The sequence below is a fragment of the Melozone crissalis genome, unplaced genomic scaffold, assembly GCF_028551555.1.
Source record: "Melozone crissalis strain CALT ecotype California unplaced genomic scaffold, PUWL_Pcris_2 ptg000062l_1, whole genome shotgun sequence".
In the NCBI taxonomy this organism is placed as follows: Eukaryota; Metazoa; Chordata; class Aves; order Passeriformes; family Passerellidae; genus Melozone; species Melozone crissalis.
This window is the reverse complement of record NW_026535840.1, coordinates 5,490,839-5,512,641: the sequence shown is the minus strand read 5'-3', so window position 1 is coordinate 5,512,641 and position 21,803 is coordinate 5,490,839. Positions and strand designations below refer to the sequence as shown.

The window sequence follows — 21,803 nt, the reverse complement described above, 5'->3', positions numbered from 1 at the left end:
GCTTTGGCAGCAAGATTTCCCAGCTCTCCTATTTGGAATTAAAAGGAGAGATGTGGATATCAGGGCATGGTTTGGAGGCAGGAGAGGAATTTTTCCATTGCTGTTGGATGGGGAGGGGGCTGTGCCTGGCAGTGCCAACTGAATTTCCCTCTTTTCTTTCCAGGTCTCTGTGGTCAATCAGTTGGACATGCAAGTGATTGTCTCCAACGTTCCTCCCACCCTCGTGGAGCAAAACAAAGATCAGCTCATTGGGTAATCAATTTATTTCATCTCCAGATATCAGAAAATTCCCTGGCTTTGGGATTGGATGGATCAGGGAGTGAGGGATGTTTTTATCTGGTCAATAAGAGCCCTCAGACAAAACATGTTTGCACTTCTGGCTTCTTTTTGGGGACAATTTTCTCTACTTGCCGTCATGGAATTAACCAAAATGGGATAGAAAATGCTGTAGGAAATAGTCTATAACCCATCTTTGTCCTTTTTTTCGTCATGTCAATCAGTGATGAGTGGCACTTCCCACAGGTCTTGTCCATCCTGCTTCTGGTTGTGCATAGAACTTGAAATACTTTGGGGTTGGTGGTCAAGCCAGTCATTGGAAAAGTCTCTGAGTGCCTTGCATCTTCATTGGGCTAGGAAAAATTCCTGATGGATTTGCTCCTGGAGATTTGAGACATGTTCCCCTTTTCTCCCTCTGTTTTGGGCCAGGTGTGTGTTGGTTCTGAGAGATTTGAATATCAGAATCACCAATGAAGTTGTTCAGGCTGAACTCATGGGGACTGCGCTTCCTGGAGCCAGGAATAACTTCCTGAAGGGACGGATTGCCTAGAAATTGGAATAATTTCCTAAAATTTTCCTAAAATAATTTCCTAAAATTTGCCTGCAAATAGGAATTATTCCTTAGAACCAGGAATAACTTCCTGAAAGGAAGGATTACCTAGAAATATGAATATCTTCCTGAAGGAAGGTATTGCCTATAAATAGGAATAATTTCCTAAAAGAAGGGAATGCCTAGAACCAGAAATAACTTCCTAAAATGAGGTATTGCCTATAAATAGGAATAACTTCCTAAAAGGAGGCTCTGCTGAGGTGGGGTCAAGCTCTTTTCTCAGGTAGCAAGTGACAGAAGGAGAGAAAACAGCCTCAGGCTGCACCAGGGGAGGTTTAGATTGGATTTTAGGGAGAATTTCTTAAAGGAAAAGGTGGTTTCAGCATTTGAAGGGGCTGTCCAGGCAAGTGTTGAGTCCCCATGCCTGGAAGTGTTGAAAATCAAGTGGAATTGGCACATGAGGACATGAGTTAGTGGTGAGCAGGGTGGTGGTGGTGGATGGTTGGACTTGGTGGCCTTGGAGGTCTCTTCTAACCCAAACCATTCTGTAATTCTGTATTTCACAGTGAAGAAAGCTTTGGAATGAGTACAAAGTTTAAAAAAATCTGGTTTTGAGTTCTCCAAGTCATCTTGCGAAGTCTTTACCTTCACAAACACCATGGGCAGATCAGTGTAGCTGGAGAATTTCTCTTCTAAGAATAAGTTTTTCAGGACAGCCTTTGCCAGAAGAATTACATCAACTTGTTTTCAAACAGGTCCATTCATTCCTGAAAATATTTGTAGAGAACAAATATCTCAAAAATAATTTTGTAGCTGTGTACAGAGGTCTATTTCACAATGAAATCTATTTATTTCCGGGCTCTCTTCAAATTTCTCATGTTTTTCCTCCTAAAATTAAAAGATCACCCTCTCCCTGTTTTTATACAAGTTTAATAATTCGTGCAACCCATAAAAACAAAATAAGAATTTGTGACTATTTTTGTGTATGCAATCACAGGCAAAGGGAAAACAAATTATTTGGAATCTCAGACCGAAGTAGTTTTGCCACTTCAAATAATGCAGTAATTTATAAAAATTTAATGTGTAATTAATTAACAGAGAAAAAGACTATAATCAGCCCTGTCTAGTGGGATGTGTCCCTGCCTGTGGCAGGGGAGTTGGAACAAGATGATCCTTAAGATCCCTTCCCAGCATAAACCATTCTGTGATCTGTGAATTAGTCACTACACAAGTTACTCAGCTCTTTCTCCTCTCATTTTGGCAAATTTTAATCCCCGAAAATAGAACATTTAGCCAACAGTTGGTGATGGGGAATGTTAGGGAGGGGGGCACATGAGTCATCTGTGGAATTGCAGTGATTTCTCACAATAAAATAAATAGTGGTTTAAACAACTTTGAAGGGGAACTTATACCAGGTCCTGTCGTTTTCACAAGGAGTTATGAGATATTAAGAATTACATAATTCAGTTTTTCCACACTCAGCACAGCCAGAGATGGGTGGGAGTTAATGGTCCATATAAAAGGAGCAAAGCAGGGAAGAGGAGATTTAAAGCATCAATATTTGGCTTAGGAGTTCTTTGAGGAATACAATGGACTTGTCTTTGCTGACACTTCCAATAGGATCTTTTGCAGTCACTCAGTGTTTTCCTCCAAATGCTTTAATTTCATCAAGCTTTTCATACTCTCATCAATGTCCCATTTTCTTGCCTACTTTAATTATGGCTGTGCAGAGAGGCCCCTTTGTGTCTGCTTCAGGATAGGCAGAGAAAATAGGCTGAGGCTTCTTAGAAAATTCAGTGTGTGCTCTTCTCCTTCAGAAAACTTGGTGGAGACAGATGACGGAGTGTTCTTGAAATATGGAAATTTAGCGGAGTGGGGGTTTGTTGGGCAAGGAACAGCATTTCATGGAATCATACCATATCCTCTGTTGGAAACAGCCCTGAGGTATCATCAAATCTCACTCCTGAAATAAACCAGCCAAAGTGGTTCTCAGAGCATTTAATTCCTTGGTTTTCATGTGGTGGGCACTTAAAGCTCTGCCTAAAGTCAGATAAGCCAGACTGCCAAGAGAGCTCTGAGCTTCTCCCATCCTGCAGGGAATAGAACTGTCTTGGGAAGTAAATTCCTCTGTGCACTGCTGTACAGATGATATATCACATCAATTCCTCTGAACTGGAATAGTGGAGTGGCTTACAATGAGAGTTTGGATCAAAGATAGAGAGTCAGAGAGTCACAGACAGGCTGAGGCTGCAGGAGCTGAGTGGGCACCTGGTGCCCCCTCCCTGCCCCAGCAGGGCCATCCCAGAGCCCAGGGCACAGCACTGTGTGCAGCCAGCTGTGCCCCAGCCCCAGGCAGGAGAGCCCCCAGGCTGTGTGGGCAATGTGCTCAGGGCTGGGCACTGCCCAGGGCAGAAGTTGCGCCTCCTGTGCAGGGCAATTGCTGGGCTCAGGCCCTGCCCGTGGCTCTGGTGCCATTGCTGGGCCCCGGAGCAGAGCCTGGGCCCTGCTCTGCCCCTCCCTGCAGCCAGGCCCAGCCAGGCCTGAGGGCCCCTCTCAGCTGGGGCTCCTCTCCAGGCTGAGCAGCCCCAGCTCCCTCAGCCTGGCCTGGAAGGGCACCCACATGCTCCAGGCCCTTGCTCAGCTCCAGCAGCTCCTGGCCCTGCTGTGCTCAGCACCCAGAGCTGGACACAGCACTGCAGAGGTGCCTCCAGGGCTGCCCCAGGGCCAGCATCGCTCCCTGCCCTGCTGCCAATGCTCTGCTGCTGCCCCTGGGATATCAAGATCCCCAGGTCTTCCTTGTGCAGCTCTCCAGGGTCTCTCCCTGTCTTGGTTTAGAAAGATAGCTGCCTGCTAAGGAAGGCAGGAGCCTCCCCTGAAATGGAGAATGTAAACCCTCCCCACCCCTCCGAATTGCTATAAATTTTAAATTAAGGGGCTCTCAGGCAAAAATATGGGAGCAGGAAATAACAGTTCTTTAATAGGGATAGGAAAAAAAAAGATAAAATAAACAATGCAGTACACTAGAACAACACTGACAGAGTCAGAACCCAACCTGACACCCTGTGGGGTGTTGGTGGCAGTCCAATTGGAAATGTGGCTGCAGTCCTCCTGGAGTGTCAGGTGTGGTTCTGTTGGAGCAAGGGGGATCTGTAGAGAAGGGTGTATTCTTCCTCTGAAGATCCAGTGGAAGAAGAGACAGCTGCTGCTCCTCTGGGGAATCCCGTGGAGAAAGCCATGCTGGTGTCCCAATAACCTCTGGATTATATCTGGGTAGCAATGCTTGGCTCCTCCCTCTGGGTGGAACATCTCACAATGGGATGTTATAGTTCTTATCAGTCATGCAGTGACATTCAATAGTCTGTTATCAGTGATATCCCCTCCCGAGGGAGGTGTGATTGTGGTCACTCAAAGAGAGAGAGAAAGCAAACTGCTCACTTGACAAAGGTAATCTGCCATACAGATGGTAACTGAAAACATCTGGCATTGCAATTTTCAACACTCCTCTCACTTCAACCATGTTTTTCTTAGTCAGTTTTATGCTCTGAAAAGAATGGGGCAGTTCCCCAGGTAAAGAAGATCCATGCTGAGCCCCCTAACACAATGCAGAAGGGGCCAGACTGGCTTTTCCCTGAAAATCAAAATGCAGAATCAAGTGCTGATTCTTGGAGTTATTGGTGAAGGAGTTTTTAAGGAATATGAATGCTGAACCTTCCAACTTAATGGTTTGCATATCTAAAGCTGACTGCCATCATTCTTCAAAGGAACTCTACTTAATGCACAGAAACTGTGCTGCACTTAAAAGAGATGTTATAAAATACTACAGCAGTAAATACTGCTGTAAATTATAGATCATAATGTATAGCACATGTACATTGTGCATCACATAAGATTTTATGTCTAATCATAGTATATGAGACAATAAATTTTATATCTGGGAGCTGGAACACACAGTTCAGGGAAGTGTTTCAGATGTGGATGATTTCCCTGAAGTTGTGTTTTTTTTTTTCTCCTCAGTCCCTGAACGGGTAAAAAATCAGCTCATCTCAGCTGCAGGGTATAAATCACTCAGTCTTGTTACTTTTCCCACATAAGAAGTCACATTTCCATGCTCACTGTATGATTTTTGCCAGATAATTACTGAATTAAGTCTAATTACAGCTGACTGCACTGTGTGCCTGTTGGGGTGGTGGCAGTGACCTTGCCCTTGAGCCCTTTCCACAGGTGGCACTTGGTTTCCCTGCCCTTTATGAAAGGTTCCTGAGTCACAGGTCCAGCTGTAGCTGCTTTGTCCTTTACCCTTTACTCTCTGACAGGAACATTTTGGGGTCCCTTCACTCCTGTTCCTCCACTTCACCTCCCCCTCCCCTTTTTCTCATCACTTTGTCACACTGTAATGTTTCATTCCAGATTAAATTGCAAGCTTAGAATAGGAATAGATTAGATAATAACAGAATTGATTGAGTTAGATAAAATCTGATGAAATAAATATATTAGGGGGACATTTGTCACTAACTGGCTGTCTCCTGTTTCATGTCCAGCCTGTCTGGCTTTGCTGGGAAAATGTGTACCCTACTACTGGGTGTAGTGTTCACAGAACCTGTTTCACTCTCTCTCCTGAGCAATCAGGATGATTAATAACTGCAGGCCACCTTTATTAAGTTGGGTAATAGAGACCCAAGCTTCCATAAGTCCAGCTTTTCCACTTGCTGCTGGCCCTGGCAGCTGGGAAGCTGCGGTTCAGCAAGCTCCTGCTCTCTGTAACTCTCAGGGTTGTTGTGCTAATGGATCTCTCCAAAGCTCTCTAATGCAGTGGATAGAGCTGTAAACTCCTGCTTTCTCTCCTCAAGAATTGCTGACAATTGCAGGAAAAGCCCTTTTGTGCTGAGATCTGAAGATTGTCCTGGAGGTCAGAGGGGAGATGGCTCTGGGTATTATTCATTGGATGAGCGCAATGCTCCTTCTGTGACCAGGACAAATGAGGCTGAAATAAAAAAGTTGGAGCGTGTGTAGGGGTTTTGGAGGGCAGGATTTTACAGGATGAGCACAAAGAGAAAGAAAGCAACTTCAGCAGTGTGTAAGAAAGCAAATTTCCTTACTGGTGTGCAAACCAATCTGCTTGTAGTGGTGCTGGGGTGACAGTGGGACTTGAATCTTAAAGGCCTTTTCCAGCCTTAATTCTCTGCTTTTATGGGATTAGGATAAGTGGGTATAAAGACATTGGCTCTGGGTTATTTTCTAAATACTATTAATAATATTATTACGAAATATTATATATGTTATTCTATTGCATATGTTATTATGAAATATTATCTATGTTATTCTATTCTATGCATAGGGAATTGTCTCTGTGCTGCTGAACATATGTGTGATAGAAAAATAATGTTTGTGAAAGGCTGCTTTATAAAAAAGTGATGTTTTTAGGCTTGGAATAAACCCTAGGCACCACAGGATGAGCAGACCCTTCCCTGAGCTCTATTTATGTTGCAATAAGGAGTCTGGAAACTGGGGCCCCAGTGTATCCCCCCAAATCTCTCACTGACTGCACCAGAGGGGCTGGAATTGGTCCTTGGCACTTTGGGGAAGTCCAGTTGAAAATCCAGTGGTTTCATTGTCAATTATTAATCCCACAACAACTCCACACAGGCAGAATTTGGCTGAAGTGGAGCAGAATTGAGGAGTTAATTGAAGCACTTGAAAAGTCTGCATTGATGCTGATGGTGGGGGCTGGATGCTCTCAGCTCCACATGGTTGCCAAATTTGTGCTTTCAAATACTCAGAATACAAATTTATCATTATTATTGCACCAGGTTATTTTTGGAAAATAGAATTTTGGCCAAAAATTATGCAGGATCTTGAATTTTCAACATTACTCACTCCAAGTCTTCAGTAATCTGAGTCCTGAAAGAAAGAATATTTGGGGTTAGTATTTTTTCTATTTCTTAAAATATTTTACGTACTCCAAAAACACAATAGGTTTTTTAATTCCTCAAGATCTTCTTGCTATGATGCCAGGGTGAACCCCTAAATTTAATCCTATATTCTCCAGGATCTTGTCTGGAAGGCCATACAGCAACCTCAGGTGTGGATATAAACAAACGGACATGGCACTGAGAGCAGGCTGGGAATGTGGTGCTTTTTTCCAAATTTTGGGGTTTGACCTGCTGCTTTCAGGGATGTTCCAGGAAGTACCAGTTCAGAAATGTTCTGAAATCCTTTTTCCAGTACTTACAGGGGATGTGCAAGAAGACTGGAGATGGGATTTTCACCAAAGTGGGAAGTGCCAGAACACAGGGAATGGCTTCCCACTGCCAGAGGGCAAAGCTGGATGGGGAATATTGGGCATTAGGAATTGTTCCCTGGCAGGGTGGGCAGGCCCTGGCACAGGGTGCCCAGAGCACCTGTGGCTGCCCCTGGATCCCTGGCAGTGTCCAAGGCCAGGTTGGACTTCAGGGCTTGGAGCATCCTGGGACACCTGAGTGGAAGGTGTCCCTGCCCATGGCATGGGATGACAATGGATGGGATTTAAGGTCCTTTCCAGTCCAAACCATTGTGAGACTTCATGTGGCAGAATTCTCCATCCAAGGGACAGCTCAGCAGATCAACACCCCTGTATTATTTTGCCTTTCCATTTATTTTGCATCTAAAGATGAAAAAAAAATCACCTCAGGATTTTCAGGGACCTTTGGGCTTCAGGATCCCTCGATGACAGAGCAACTCCTCTTGTCCAGTGTCACTGCAGGGATTGGGAGAGCTGTGCTCTTGGGGATGCATTGGGAGGCATTTCCCTCACTGCTGAGCAGCTCCTGTGGACTTGGAGCAGTTGGAAAGGCTCTTTGCCTGTTCTGCTCCTGCTTCCACCCCTTACACGCCACTTGGGACGATGGGGATAACCCTCATGGGATTAACAAGTGGAAGAATAATTTTAAATTGAATTCTGCTGATCAGTACAGCTGAGCTGTGGATGCTGCTGTTACTTGAAAGCAGGAATCTAAAAAAATTGTCTTCTGTGAGTAGCACTGCAAGCAAGTGGCCATTTCCAGAGGAGTTCTAAAACACTACAGTGTTTTTTCAGCATCAAAAGTTCAGCTGAAAGATTTTTCAAACAGCTCTAGAGGGAACTGCCCTATTTTTAAGTGAATTCTTTAGCTGCAGCTTTTCAGTCTTCAGTGTGATTTTATTCTCTGTTTTAACCTCAATGTGCAATTTGTGTGTTTCAAATTGAACACTGCTGCCATTCTGCTGGACTTTGTGGGGTTTCCTGCAATGTCAGCACAGCCAATGGCTGCAATGTACACATTTCTTAGGAAGTGATATCACAGAATTCCAGACTGGTTTGGATGGGAAGGGACCTTAAAGTCCATCCAGGGCCACCCCATCCCATGGGCAAGGACACCTCCCACTGTCCCAGGCTGCTCCAAGCCCCAAAGTCCAGCCTGGCCTTGGGCACTGCCAGGGATCCAGGGGCAGCCACAGCTGCTCTGGGCACCCTGTGCCAGGGCCTGCCCACCCTGCCAGGGAACAATTCCTAATTCCCAATATCCCATCCAGCCCTGCCCTCTGGCACTGGGAAGCCATTCCCTGCCTCCTGTCACTCCATCCCTTTCCCAAATATTCTGTTTGGTCTTCAGATTTAATGTTTTAGACAAAGATATTCTCAAAGGCAATGAATTCCAGCAGGATGCCAGGAATTAGTGAGGAAAGGGAATCTTGTTACTGATTCTGGCAGAAGTGACCTCACATTATAACTTTCCAACCCTGATGGAGCATTTCTGTCTTGGGTGTAATAAGAGTTCTATACAAGGAAACAGGGACAGGACAAGGGGAAAAGGCCTCAGGCTGGGCCAGGGGAGGCTCAGCTGGGACAGCAGCAGCAATTTCTGCATGGAAAGGGTGCTCAGGCCTTGGCAGGGGCTGCCCAGGGAGCTTTGCAGTGCCCAGCCCTGCAGGTGTCCCAGGAAGGGCTGGAGGTGGCACTCAGTGCTCTGGGCTGGGGACAAGGTGGGCACAGGGCACAGGGGGGATTCTGGCATTCTGTGATTCCATGAAATTCATCTCCTCCTGCAGCAAGAGAAGATGATTAAATGCTAATTATGGAGGCAAGTCCTTTATACATTTGTTCTGCCTGACACCTTGTGCCCGACACCCTTCTGAGAATGGTTGTGGTTTCTTTTTAGCCACTTACGCTCCCATCATGTTTGGTAGGGTTTTATAGTAATCTCCATAACCCAGATTGGTCCTGGCAGGTTTTCCCTGGGGGAATTATTGTTGCTGAGGTGTCTGTGACAGGTGCTCACCTTGGCTGCCAGTGCAGAACATGCCAGAAGCAGAGATAAGCAGAGTTTTCCATATCTGCAAACAACAAGAGAGCTTGTTCAGAGGACACCGCTCCACAAGCACTGTGTCAACCAATCTGTATCCCTATTTTCTCTGCAGTAATTCCATATATTCACTCCTCAGGTATGACCTGCCTCTGACATACTTGAATTTTTCAAGATCTTATAAAAAAGCTTAAAAGCTTACAACAGGTTTTGAGGGCCCACTAAATTTCCACACAAAGAGAAGAGATTTTCCTTGGGTAAATGTGAATGAGGAGTCTTAAAAAATCAGGAAATCTTGTGTCAGAAGAAAAAACACAACAGTAAAAATGGAACCTCAACACCTGCAGAAGGTTTTGTGTTGAACAAGTGGTACCTTAAAGTCATTTTTTTGTGGGAGATGTGTCTTTCTCCACACCCTGCTGCATCCTTGATGGATCAACAACACATTCCCTGTAGTTCCCTTGCTTTTGCCTCCCAGCTCAGCTATTGCTTTTTGATTTTCTGATCACATTAATTGCCCCAGGAAATTCTATATTTTCTTATAAGTTTAGATGGAATTTTTATGCTTCCAAATGCTCTGGTTTATTTCTCCCTCCTTTTTTTATGCAGAGTTGATTATATTTGCATTCATGCCTTTGTTTATAAAATTCTCTGTCAGCTTTGAGTGAACCTTTCTTGATCCCACGTTGGAAATCTCATCAACCATTAGCAAGTCTGGTTGTTGCTGGTTTTTTTGTTGATATTGTTGTTACCTCTAAATTCTATCAGCCTTTTTTTTCCTTGCTTGTGGAATCCTGCTGCAGTTTATTTGATTTTATTTCCTGTGGTAAAAATGTCAGCCCAATATTCCAATTTCCTCCTGCCTGTAAAACCTGGAGCCTTTTGGAGCAGGTATTGCAGCCCCCTCAGAAATGTTGTGTGATATTGGAGGCCTGGATGAAATATCCCACCAAAAATCGCTCAAGTGGTTGTTTCTCTGGGTGAAAATTTATGGAATGCACCCTGTGGAAGGCTGGGATGGAAGTGCTGGAATCATATAACCTAATAAAAGTCTGACAGGGGGATTTTGTGTGAAATATAGGTGGTGATTCCCATGAGCCATTTAAAACTCAACTGGGGTCATAAATACAAAGAGCTGGACTTAAGGACACAATTTCTGGAGACCTCTCCAAGCACTGCTGAGCTTTTCTCAGGAGTTCAGCACTTCAGAGGTTATGTGGAGCAGCAATTCCTTTTCAAAAGTGCTCTGAAGGTCAAAATCCTTCTCACCCTATGGGTTTTTCCTATCAGTACCTCATTTGGGCTGGGGTCAGTGGTGAGCGGCCCAAATCCATCACTGCAGCTTTCCAGCTCCCTCTTCCCTCTAGGATTTTGGAACGCTACGTGCAAGACCAGATCCCGGGGGCGACGGTCGTGGTGGAATCCATCGGAGCCCGGAGGTTTGGGGATGGATATTCTGAGGAGGATTACACCAAGTCTGACCTCATGGTCTACGCCATCGACCCACAGACCAACAGAGCCATCATGAGGAACGAACTCTTTAAGTGAGTGTTGGTTTTGTTGATCTCCCTCTGTTTCCATGGATTGTTTGGGAAGCTGTTAGTTTGTTAGAAACTGGTTCAGCATAATAGGAGCAGAAAAATCCATTGAAACAGCTGCTGCATGAATATCCCCTTGGGAATTTGCCACTTCCTACTTCAGTCCAGTGCCTTGGGCTAGATTGTCCCAATCCACATGATTCAGACATTGTCACCATGACATTGTCACCATGACAGCTTGTAATGGGTTTTGTCCACCCTGTGGAGGAGCTTCCAACTGAAATTCCTGTAAGGAATTTCCTTCCTACATGCACAAAGTCCTGTGTGGTCTTCAGGCTTTGGTGCTGCAGAGTTGACCTTCAGGCTTCCCACAGTTTCTGTTTGGAGCTTGAGTCCATTCTTTTCTTTTCTTTTCTTTTCTTTTCTTTTCTTTTCTTTTCTTTTCTTTTCTTTTCTTTTCTTTTCTTTTCTCTTTCATCTTATTTTCTTTCATCTTATTTTCTTTCATCTTATTTTCTTTCATCTTCTTTTATTTTTCTTTTCTAGGGAAGGGAAGGGAAGGGAAGGGAAGGGAAGGGAAGGGAAGGGAAGGGAAGGGAAGGGAAGGGAAGGGATGGCTTGCACCTCATGTAAAACAAAGACTGGAACATGGGCAAGTGCACAACTCCACCCAGGAGATCAGGCTCTTCAAAATGCAAATCAGGTTATTCTTCTAAAGAAAAAAAAAAAAACCTTTTTTGGTTTGCTTTGCTTTTTTTTTTTTCACATATGCTCCACCTTGATGTTGATTTTTCTCTCGGTGAGAACCCCACCAGGCTCTTCCTGCACTGAGCATGTCCTCAGCAGCCTGGCAGGAAAAGGCTGCAAACGAGAGCAGGGAAATGAGGTTGGAAAAGGCTGCTTCTCCTGAGCTGCTGGTGGAGTGTAGGTGAACGGCAGCATAGGAGAGTTCTGCAGATATTCAGATTTTGTAGGCTGGGAAAGATCACGGGAATCAGTCTGAGCAAGTTTGGGAACCAAACTAATTCTGCTTGGAACAGAAATTAATTCCCCAAATTAATTCTGCTTGGAACATATCTGTCAGCAAAGCAATTGCACCAGACAGTGCAATCAACTACAACTTGGGGGTTGTTACTGCAGGTTAGTTCCCTGTCAAAAATTAGGCCTTTTGTCTTTTTTTTTTTTTCAATTTTTCCAGGATCAGTTTTATTATAACTTTGGGTGCTAAATTAAAGCATCCATTGCTAAATTAAAGCATCCATTGTTGCTTTTAATTTCTAGGTCTCAGCAAGGTCTAGGCTCCTCTTCACATCATCCTCTGTATTTTTATTCTTTATAAGTTCTGCTCTGGGCTATGTTTTAATTCTTTTAATCACTTGAAGTTTTCTCTGAACTCACTCTAATCTTCCAGCATCATTTTCCTGAAGTAGGAATATAAAAATAATATTTTATATTTTAAAATTATATTAAATATAATTAATAGCAATAATATCTTTCACGGGTTGACAACAGAACCTCCTTCCTTCTCCCTGAATTTGTTTTTAGGTATCCCCATGGTCATTGGGTCTTTTCAGACCTCAGTGATGCTCTGGGTGTTTGTGGTCACTTGTCCAGTATTGGTCATTCCCAGAATGGTGTCATTGTGATCTTTTCCCAGTTTTATTCAAGATTCTGGCACCCTTTTCCTCCTCCCTTTGGAAAACTCTCAGTAAATTGACTACTATCAGAATATGAAAATCAGCTTTTATCTGAACAGGGAGGCAGTTGGCTCTTTGAATTTCAGGAAAAATAAACTTTTCCCTTTGCAGACTCTCTTCATGGTCAGAAAAAAATTGTCCCTTTTCATTTTGGCACCCTTTGAAAATATTGGAATGTCTTTTTAGGGATGTTCAGATGTCCAGTGAAGTAGCCAAAACAGAATAGAGTTAATATGGGTTAAAAATCAGATTTTCCAACAGGAAGGGAAAGGGGACTCATCTGAGAAACAACTTCATTAAAATGCTCCCTGTGCCTGCACACTCATCTTTTTAAGGGCTTTTTTTTCTTCTCTTCAAAAGCTTTTAAATATTTAAATCAGCAAAATCCCAGGGAATGCTTCCCTGACTTTAGGGTAGAAGTGAGTGGCTGTCAGCTCACTGGAGTAAGGAGAGTTTTGCAGCTGGAGTTCCCAAGTTTTCATGGAAAAGTGGGAGAAACTCAGGAGATTTCGGATGTACCCAAATCCACGAAGATTTTAGCATCCTAAAAAGATAAAGATCTCTCCTGGAGTTTGATTTCAGAGGGATGGCTCAGGGTTCTTCCTGCCATGGTCAGAGGACACTTTAGCAATGGTTGTCCCCTCACTGGAAACCCAAGAGTCCCAACCACCCTTCTGCCAGGCCAAGAGTCTGCTCTGGATCTGACAGAAAAGGGATCAGGGGGAGCAAGGATCATTTCACAAACTGGATATGATGGGAGAAATGTGAATAAGTCCAAAAGAAACAGAACAAGAACATCCTGTTTTACTAAAACTTAAATTAAAAAAAAAATCCTATTTAATTAAAAATAAAATGTCTTACCTAAACATTTAATTACCAATAAGGAAGATAAATTCCCACAGGTGATTTTCCAAGTGTTCAACAATTCCATTATGTATCCAGGACCAAGAGCACAGAATTAGTGATTCTGCCAGCTTGGATTTTTATACAGCTCACCAAGTGATTGTATATTGGAAGATTCCTGTGGCTTTTCCAGAATGGGCTTTTTTGGGAACACCTGCTGTGCTCCTGCTTCTAAAGCAGAGTGGAGGCTCTGATTTAAGAGAATTTCTTGTGAACCTGTCACTGTTTGAAAACAATTATTTGTGAAGGTCGGATGCGAGGGGAATTGAGGATGAAGTGGAACAGCAGGGGGAGAGCTGCAGGGATGCAGGCAGGAGTCAGGGATCCAAACCCAGAGCAGCCAGAGCTGGGACAAGGGGATGGACTCAGCAGCTGAACAGTCACAGTTGGCACCATGAGAAGCAAACCCCACTGAACCAAAGCATGAGGCCCCTGTAATGCATAGTATTAATCCCACAATAATTCCAGGGAAATGTTTGCCTGGAAAACAAAGGCAAGATTTAGAAGTCGTGGATGTAGCAGCCAGTAGCAGGGGGTAAAACTCATATGTCTCTCAAGATATGCAGAATTTTCCCTGTCCTGTACTTTGTAAAACTTTGTAAAGCACAATGAGAGATCTGTATTTTTCCTTCAGATTGTTATGATTGATTACCTGAAATTTTTATTAATCAGGGAGAGAGTCATTCAGGTTGGGAAGAACCTCTGAGCTCATTATCTCCAACACTCAACCCAGCATCTCCAAGCCCACCATTAAACCATGTCCTCACATTCACACATTTATGGAAGATCTGCAGGGCTGGGCACTGCAAAGCTCCCTGGGCAGCCCCTGCCAAGGCCTGAGCACCCTTTCCATGCAGAAATTGCTGCTGCTGTCCAAGCTGTCCCCCCTGAGCCTCCTTCACCCCAGGCTCAGCCCCTTTCCAGCTCCCTCAGCCATTCCTCCTCTGATTTTTGCTCCAAATCTGTTTGATTACAGCCCAAAAATGGCTCTGTACTTCACTATGTCCTCCCTCTGCCACAAACCCTAAAAGACTCCGAAGGCACTCAGATAATTTCCCAGACTGAAACATTCAGCCTCCTTTCCTATCTTATAAAGGGAAGAGGCTTTGATTTATTGGAGCATAAAAACCAGTTGAATGCAGCAAATTCCTCCTGCATAAATTAAGTGGAAAATGTCCCCTGTTAAAAAGAGAACTGTGTGAAGCTCCTGCACAACGTGTCAGGTTCCATCACGGAGTAAACGCTCACGGCTGAGTTACGGACCTGTTAAAAAGGTTCTGTCGGGAAAATGCCAGCAGAATTTCAAGGGAGAGATGCTTAAAATCATCCAGGGATTTCATGTGTCCTGCTGGGAAGGCTTTTGCCAGCTCCAAGGACGTGGGACATGCACCAGTGACATCTAGTGAGCAGCAAGAGAATGTTTCTATCCACTTTATGCCGTCATTTAGGTCGGAAAAGGGATTTTTTTTCTCAAGTATCACAGAAATGGTTTGTGGAACATCAGGAATGGGAATTATTCTTCCAGACACCTTTGTGAGGGTGGGGGTGAGCAGCCCCTTTTCCCTCAGTATCACGAAACCAACCCAAATTCATCATTCAGGATGACCTGTTCTGCCTGTGATGAGATCCATTACACACCCAGAGCAGAGTGGATTCTCCCCAAAATTCCAAAATAAAAAACAGGGACAAGAAATAATACGAGGATTTATCTGGGATTTAATCTGAGGAGAAGTCAATTTTAAGAAATTACTGCCCTTAAAGAAAAGGTCTTTGAGGAGTGGAATTTCTATCAGTAATCAGAGTAAGGAAATCAAAGTTATCTCAGGCTTTCTTTGGACATTCAGAGTTTATACACAAAAATACCTATGGAAGTTTTTTGTTGTTTTTCATTTGACATTTTCTGGAGGTTTTCCCCCCCTCGCCTTTCTCCAGGAGAACCTCTGTGTAAGGATCTGGAATTCTGCTATAGCTCCCACCTTTTAGGATCCTCCATCCTAACACATCTCCTACTTTGGTCTTAGGAGCTGGACAGCTTGTGAGACACTGAATCCTCACTTCTGGAGTGATCCAAGAATTTTTATTTTCCTTCAGAAGTTGAAGCCTTGGACAATGTATTTTTTGTCCAGCCAGCCAAAGAATTTCCCTAAGGAGCTCAGCAAATCCTCTAAAAATTGCCTGATTTTAGGGTAACAGCGACCATGGAATCATTAAGGGAGGAAAAGACATCTGAGGTCATCAAATTCAACATCCTCAGCACTGCCAAGGCCACCACTTCCCCAAGTGCCACATCCACAGGCTCTTTGAACATTTCCAGGGATGGTGACTCCACCACTGCCTTCGTGATATTTTGGACAGAGTGGTCCTTAGGGATGTGTCTAGTGTGGTGTTTGTGAGGGTCCCCAGGACGAGGTGAGAGATGAGAATCTGACTCCATGTTCTCAGAAGGCTGATTTATTGTATTATGATATTACATTATATTAAAAATGCTATACTAAAACTGTACTAAAGAAAGAGAAAGGATACAGACAGAAAGTTTAACAAGAATGATAATGAAAACTCATGACTGACTCCTCAGAGTCTGTCACAGCTGATGGTGATTGGTCATTAATTAAAACCAATTCACATGAAACCAATCAAACATTCACCTGTTGGTAAACAATATTCAGATCACATTCCAAAGCAGCCAAACAGGGAGAAGGAGAAGCAATCAGATAATTATTGTTTTAATTCTTTTCTGAGTCTTCTCAGCTTCCCAGGAGAAGAAATCCTGACAAAGGGATTTTTCACAAAATATGACAGTGACGGTCCAGGAAGGGTTGGTTGAGCCTCAGGATCAAAGCAGAGAAGGAAAAGCACAAAGCAAGGCCTTTGTGATGCCAGCAAGAACTTTGTGCCCCTGGAAACCAGGATAAGCTCATCTTAGCCCTCCTTTTCAGTGTCTAAACTGTGTCCTGGTCTTAAGTACATTGGAATTGGGATTACAGGGAATTGCCACTATTCCAAAGCCCACAGAGATGACATATGTGCTTTATTGGGCTATTAACCTGCCCTAATTAAAACTCTCTTCATGACCTTGGCCCTAACAGTGGGGTGTTTTTGTGCCCTTGAAGGTTCCTGGATGGCAAACTGCTGGATATCAACAAGGAGTTCCAGCCCTACCTGGGCCAGGGCGGGCGAATCCTGGAGATCCGCACGCCGGACGTGGTGGCCAACGTGAAGAAGCAGGCGCAGGCCGTGGGCTTCACGGAGGGGGCACTTCTGGCCCTGGCTGTCATCATCTTCCTGTGCTGCATGCCAGCCATCCTCATCGTCATGGTCAGCTACCGCCAGTGAGTACCCTCCTCCTCCTCCTCCTCTCCCAGTGGGGTATTTGAGGGTTCTTCGTGGCAGGAAGGAAATTATGAATCTGAATCCATGTTCTTAGAAGGCTAATTTATTATTTTATGTTATTCTATTATATTAAAGAATACTATACTAAACTGTAAGAGCCAAAATTAGGGATGTAGACTCCAGGCAGCTCTCCAAAATGCAGTTTATACCATCCAAGAGGTTACAGCAGTCCAGGGTTGTGGGTGACAGAGCCTGTGCCTACACCTGTCAGCTCCAGCTGCAGGCAGGCCTGGAGACCCTTAGTTGTGGAGACTCACAATGCATTATATACTTTTCTTTTGGTTACAATGCATTATATACTTTTCTTTGCTGAGCATCTTAATACAGTAGAACAAATCTATACCTTAACTATTATCTCTAGCCTATCATAACTACTATAATTACCATATTCATGTTACTGTTCTCCAATCACTAAAAGTCATTACATTACAGTTTAAGTCAGAAGTTGTTATTCAGTTTTCTTGCAGTGGAAAATTCTGAGACCTTTTTTCTACTTGCAACATTAGCAGGCTTGTTTGCCTGTGCTTATCTTCTTGTTTGGTAAAAACATCTTGTTTGAGGTGGGTTTATCTTTTGCTCTAAGTCATAAAAACTCCTTCTAACTAACACACCTTTTGCCTTTTTGGTTATCCAGTAAGACTGGCTCAGCAATTCTTTTCTTCTGTATCAAAACTTGCTTCTATCTCTATTCCTTCATCAGACTCTACATTCAAAAATCTTTCTGCCAAGCATAGATATCTGTGAGACTTTCTTGTCAAACTTTAAACTATCCTAAAACTATACTTAAACTATACTTAAACTATACTAAACTATACTAAAGAATAGAGAAAGGATACTTACAGGAAGTTTAACAAGATGCGAATGCAAAACTCATGGCTCCTTCCTGAGTGCTGACACAGCCTGACTGTGATTGGTCATTAAGTCAAAACAATCTCCAAACCACATTCCAAAGCAGCAATACACAGGAGAAGCAAATGAGATAGTATTGTTTTCCTTTTTCTCTGAGGCCTCTTAGCTTCCTAGGAGAAGAATGCTGGGCAAAGAGGGTTTTTCAGAAAATATGATGGTGACACCCAGGGCTTGCAATGTTGTAGCAGAGGTGCTGCAGTTCATAATGGAGCCACTTCAACAATTCCTCATCTTTTCTAGATGATTTCTATTTATTATTGCCCATTTCTATAATATTTTGTATGTATTATCTAGATTTCTACTATATAAAGTAATTTCTGGGTTTAGTCCCCTTCTCACCACAAGGGTTGCTCAATGCTTGGTGTGATGAACATGGGAAGGGCATCATGGGTTTCCTAACTCAGGATTTTTGAGCCAAAACACTGGCTCAAAACCCAGGTGTTGGACATAGAAGTGAAGATTCAGAGCTGAATTCCATACCAAAAATAAAAATTAAAAAAAAAGGAAAAAGGTGCTTTTCAAGAAATTAATCAAAAATCAAATTAGAGGATTCCAGTGTTTTTGCTTAAATCCCAAAATATTTTTTCCCAAGCTTCTTAATTGCTAATGTTTCCTGGAGAGTTGGTTTTCTGCCATTGTAGGGCAACATCGGAGATACTTTTTGATACTTCCTCTTGCCCGTTATACACTGAAGAGATTTCAGTAATTGGCTGATAAATTAATTCAAATCAACATCTGCAACAAGTTCATTCAGCTAAAATTTTCAGGTCTACTCATATTTAAGATTTCTGCATTTGGACTTAAAGGCTCTATATCTATTAATTTTTTAATTTATATATATTTTCATAGATTTATTCTCTAATTAAAAATATATTCATAAATTTACCTATACATCATATTCCATTTCATACATTTATAAATACATTTATTCACTGATTTATTTTTAAATTAGTGATTATATTCACATCCCCTTTTCCCCATTTTGGGTGAAGAGAAAAAGACTTTTAAAGAAGTTTGGAAGAGATTGACCAACTTCTGCACCATTGGGATGGCAGGTCATTCCCAAACTGCTCTTCCTCTCCAGAATTCTGTGGAAAAATTGCTTCCATGAGCCAGTTCATCTTGCAATTCATTGGTGGCTATTATCTGAATTGCAGATTCCTTAAAGAAATGAAGCAGCCTCATTTTTCCTTGGCATCTGTTAGATTATCTAAACATCATCAATCTCTTTTAGGAGCTCTCAGGAATCTGCTTAAATTCATTTCATCCAAAAATCCCATTTTTCCAATCTAGAGATCTGACTTGGATTTGGATTTATAGCAGCCCATTGCAAATAAATTGTATTTTTATGGAGAGTGCCAAAGAAAATGAAAGGAATTTTAGAGTTAAATTAAAATCCCAAGCCTCGTGGTTTGTTTTTGCATTCCAGCCTTTTTCACTCTTTTTCCAAAGGAATCTTGGTATTTTTCCTAAAGTATTTCTTTAGTAATAAATCTAAAAATGAATCCTTTGAAATCCAGTATCCAGCACAAACCTGTAAGGTACTTATACATTATTTATTATTTAATAGTCACAAAAGAATGGCATCTTCTAAATAATAACAAAAAATGATGCTCCTTCATTATTAAAAGTATTTTTATACATTTTTGAAATATGCTAAAATAAGAAAATATAAATAAAATAATGATTATATTATTTATATTGTTATATAAAAATAATTCAATATAAAGAAACAAGTCTAAAAATGTGCCTGCTTAAGAAAAAACAGGAGAAATATTCATGTTTTCATGTCTTGTTTTCATTCCCTGCTGTAACTTTTATTTCTGCTGACTACAGAATTGTTTCCAGAGGATCAAAAATAGCAGCCAAATGCTGTTCAGCTCTGGAAGTTCTGATTCTTTAAACAAGTCATTAATTCTGAAATTTGATGTGTGGAATAATTAAGTAGCCTGTAGTTTATTACTCCTGTTAGAGTCACTGTAATGGGCAGTTGTTGGGAGAGAATTTATTTGACCTTCCTTTTTATCTCTTTTTTTTGCAACCAAACAGATTCAAAGAGTAAGTATTTCCAGCTTTGCTTCTTCCAGCTTGCACAGGAATACTGACAAATTTTGTTCTCAACATTTCTTAAATATAAGGGGGTTTTAAAATTCCTATACTCAATTTGCTCCTGAACTCCTGGTGTGATGAGTTTAAAAGTGATTTATTTTAATGGCTCCTCGGTGTCATTGGGGTATATCAGGCACAGCACCCTGGTGGCGCTCCCCACACAAGGAGCTTTGTTTTCTAGACAGGGAACAGAATTTTTTTCCACTGTGATTTTACCCCATGGAAAAAAAATAAATTAAAAAAATTAATTTAAAAAGGGGGTTTTTTTGGGACAAACCATTTGTAGAACAGAAATTTCCAGCCAACTCCATTAAGAAAAAACGAGTTGTGAGTGGACAAGGGGGAGTGGCATCAAACTGAAAGAAATAGATTTAGATGGGATATTGGGAATTAGGAATTGTTCCCTGGCAGGGTGGGCAGGCCCTGGCACAGGGTGCCCAGAGCAGCTGTGGCTGCCCCTGGATCCCTGGCAGTGCCCAAGGCCACGCTGGACTTTGGGGCTTGGAGCAGCCTGGGATGGTGGAAGGGGGTGGAACTGGATGGACTTTAAGGTCATTCCCACCCCAAACCATTCTGAGATCTGGGAAGCTCTGGGATTCCACCAAAACAGACCAACCAGGAGCTAATAAATCCAGGAGAAGATAATCATGTTGTTACTTTGATGAAGACAAAATCCAGGGGATGTTTATTAGCCAAAAACAAAGAAAACCTCCCATTCTGGCTTTCTTTGGGTCGTGTTTTGGGGTGTTCCTGATGAGTGTTTCTCCCTCCCCCCATGGCTCTCCAAAGGAGACAGGCTGAGTGTGCCAAGACTGCGAGGATGCAGATGGCTCTGCCAGCAGGAAAACCATCCGGAGCCGCCGCCAACAACCTCTATGAGGAGCTTGGAGACAGCACCATGTGAGTATTCCTTGAGATCCACCCAGATCCAGAAGATCACTGCCCTGGGCCACCTGGGATAGTGGGAGGTGTCCCTGCTCATGGAATGGGATGGGTTTTAAGGTCCCTGCCAATCCAAGCTATTCTGGGGTTCTATAAAATTGCTTCATGCACTCTCTGTGCAAAGGGTTTCCTTCATTCCCCAGCTGCCTGGGGTTCTCCAACGTCCAGAAAAGAAATAGTCTGGCTCTGGATGGAGGGAAAAACAAATTTAATCTTCTTGTAATGCGTGGGAAACCTTTAATAGACTTTAAGTGGGCAAAAAGGTCTCACCAGATGGTTTTCCCAAGAGCAAGATCCTGCAGGAGGTCACTGCTGCCAGGATTGGATTCCTTGGCACATCCAGGCCAGCACTCCACGTTTTCCAAAGCTGTTGACTAAACACATTCAATAAAATTCATTCTTATCCATTGCACTCATCTGAAATGATAATTCCCTGAAAATTGCTGCCCCAAAGTCTTCATTTCCTGTAGTAAAGATATGTTCGGTTTGTTGGGGGTTTTTGTTCTAAATTTAAACCTGTTTAAATATTGAAATTAAAGGAACTATCAAAGCAGAGAAAGCCCTGGTAGCTCAATAAACTCATCTTTTACCTCTTACATGCTCATAAAATAATAATCTTGCAAGGCTGCCTCTCTTTTCATGCCTCTGTAAACCTGAAGTTGATGGACTCCAATAACAATTTAACTCTCAGTAGGAAAATATTCCAGGCAATTATTATTTGTGTGATACTGGTGGGGTTGTTTGATAAGCTTTGCCACACTTCTTCATCTCTGTTTATACTTGAAAACCAAGGAGTGCTGAAGAGCCCAGCTTGAATAATATTTGGTAGGTAGGGAGTGAGTGGACGGTGGAAATGAGGATTGCTCCATTTTCAATCATGATTTGTTTTGCCTAGAAAGTTGAAATTTTCCAGCCGCTGTGATGGAGTTTATAAAATGTTACAGGGCCATGGCAGAGCTTTAACTCTTGGACAACTGGGTGCAGTTTCTTCATGTGGAATAATTCCAGGGCTTAGGTTTTCTGAGTAAATAGGGGGCTTAAAAATGCCGGGAGTAGGAATAGTATCTCCTCAGGGCTGAATTTTTGCCTTTTGCCTTTGTCAAGTTATGCTTGGGCAGGAAGGGAAGAAAAACATGTGAAATAAAGTTTTTTTGGAATGGGAGCACTTCAT

The 21,803-nt window shown here is 42.6% G+C and overlaps 1 protein-coding gene across 1 annotated transcript in view; it reads left to right on the top strand.

Annotated features, from left to right (window-relative positions):
* The window catches only part of PCDH15 (protocadherin related 15), a 644,997-nt gene that overhangs the window by 604,599 nt on the left and 18,595 nt on the right, over nt 1-21,803 (top strand). The window contains exons 31-34 of the mRNA XM_054288317.1: nt 164-252; nt 10,512-10,688; nt 16,393-16,611; nt 20,480-20,590. Coding sequence (XP_054144292.1) covers nt 164-252; nt 10,512-10,688; nt 16,393-16,611; nt 20,480-20,590 — 596 coding nt within the window. The remainder of the gene's footprint in view (nt 1-163; nt 253-10,511; nt 10,689-16,392; nt 16,612-20,479; nt 20,591-21,803) is intronic.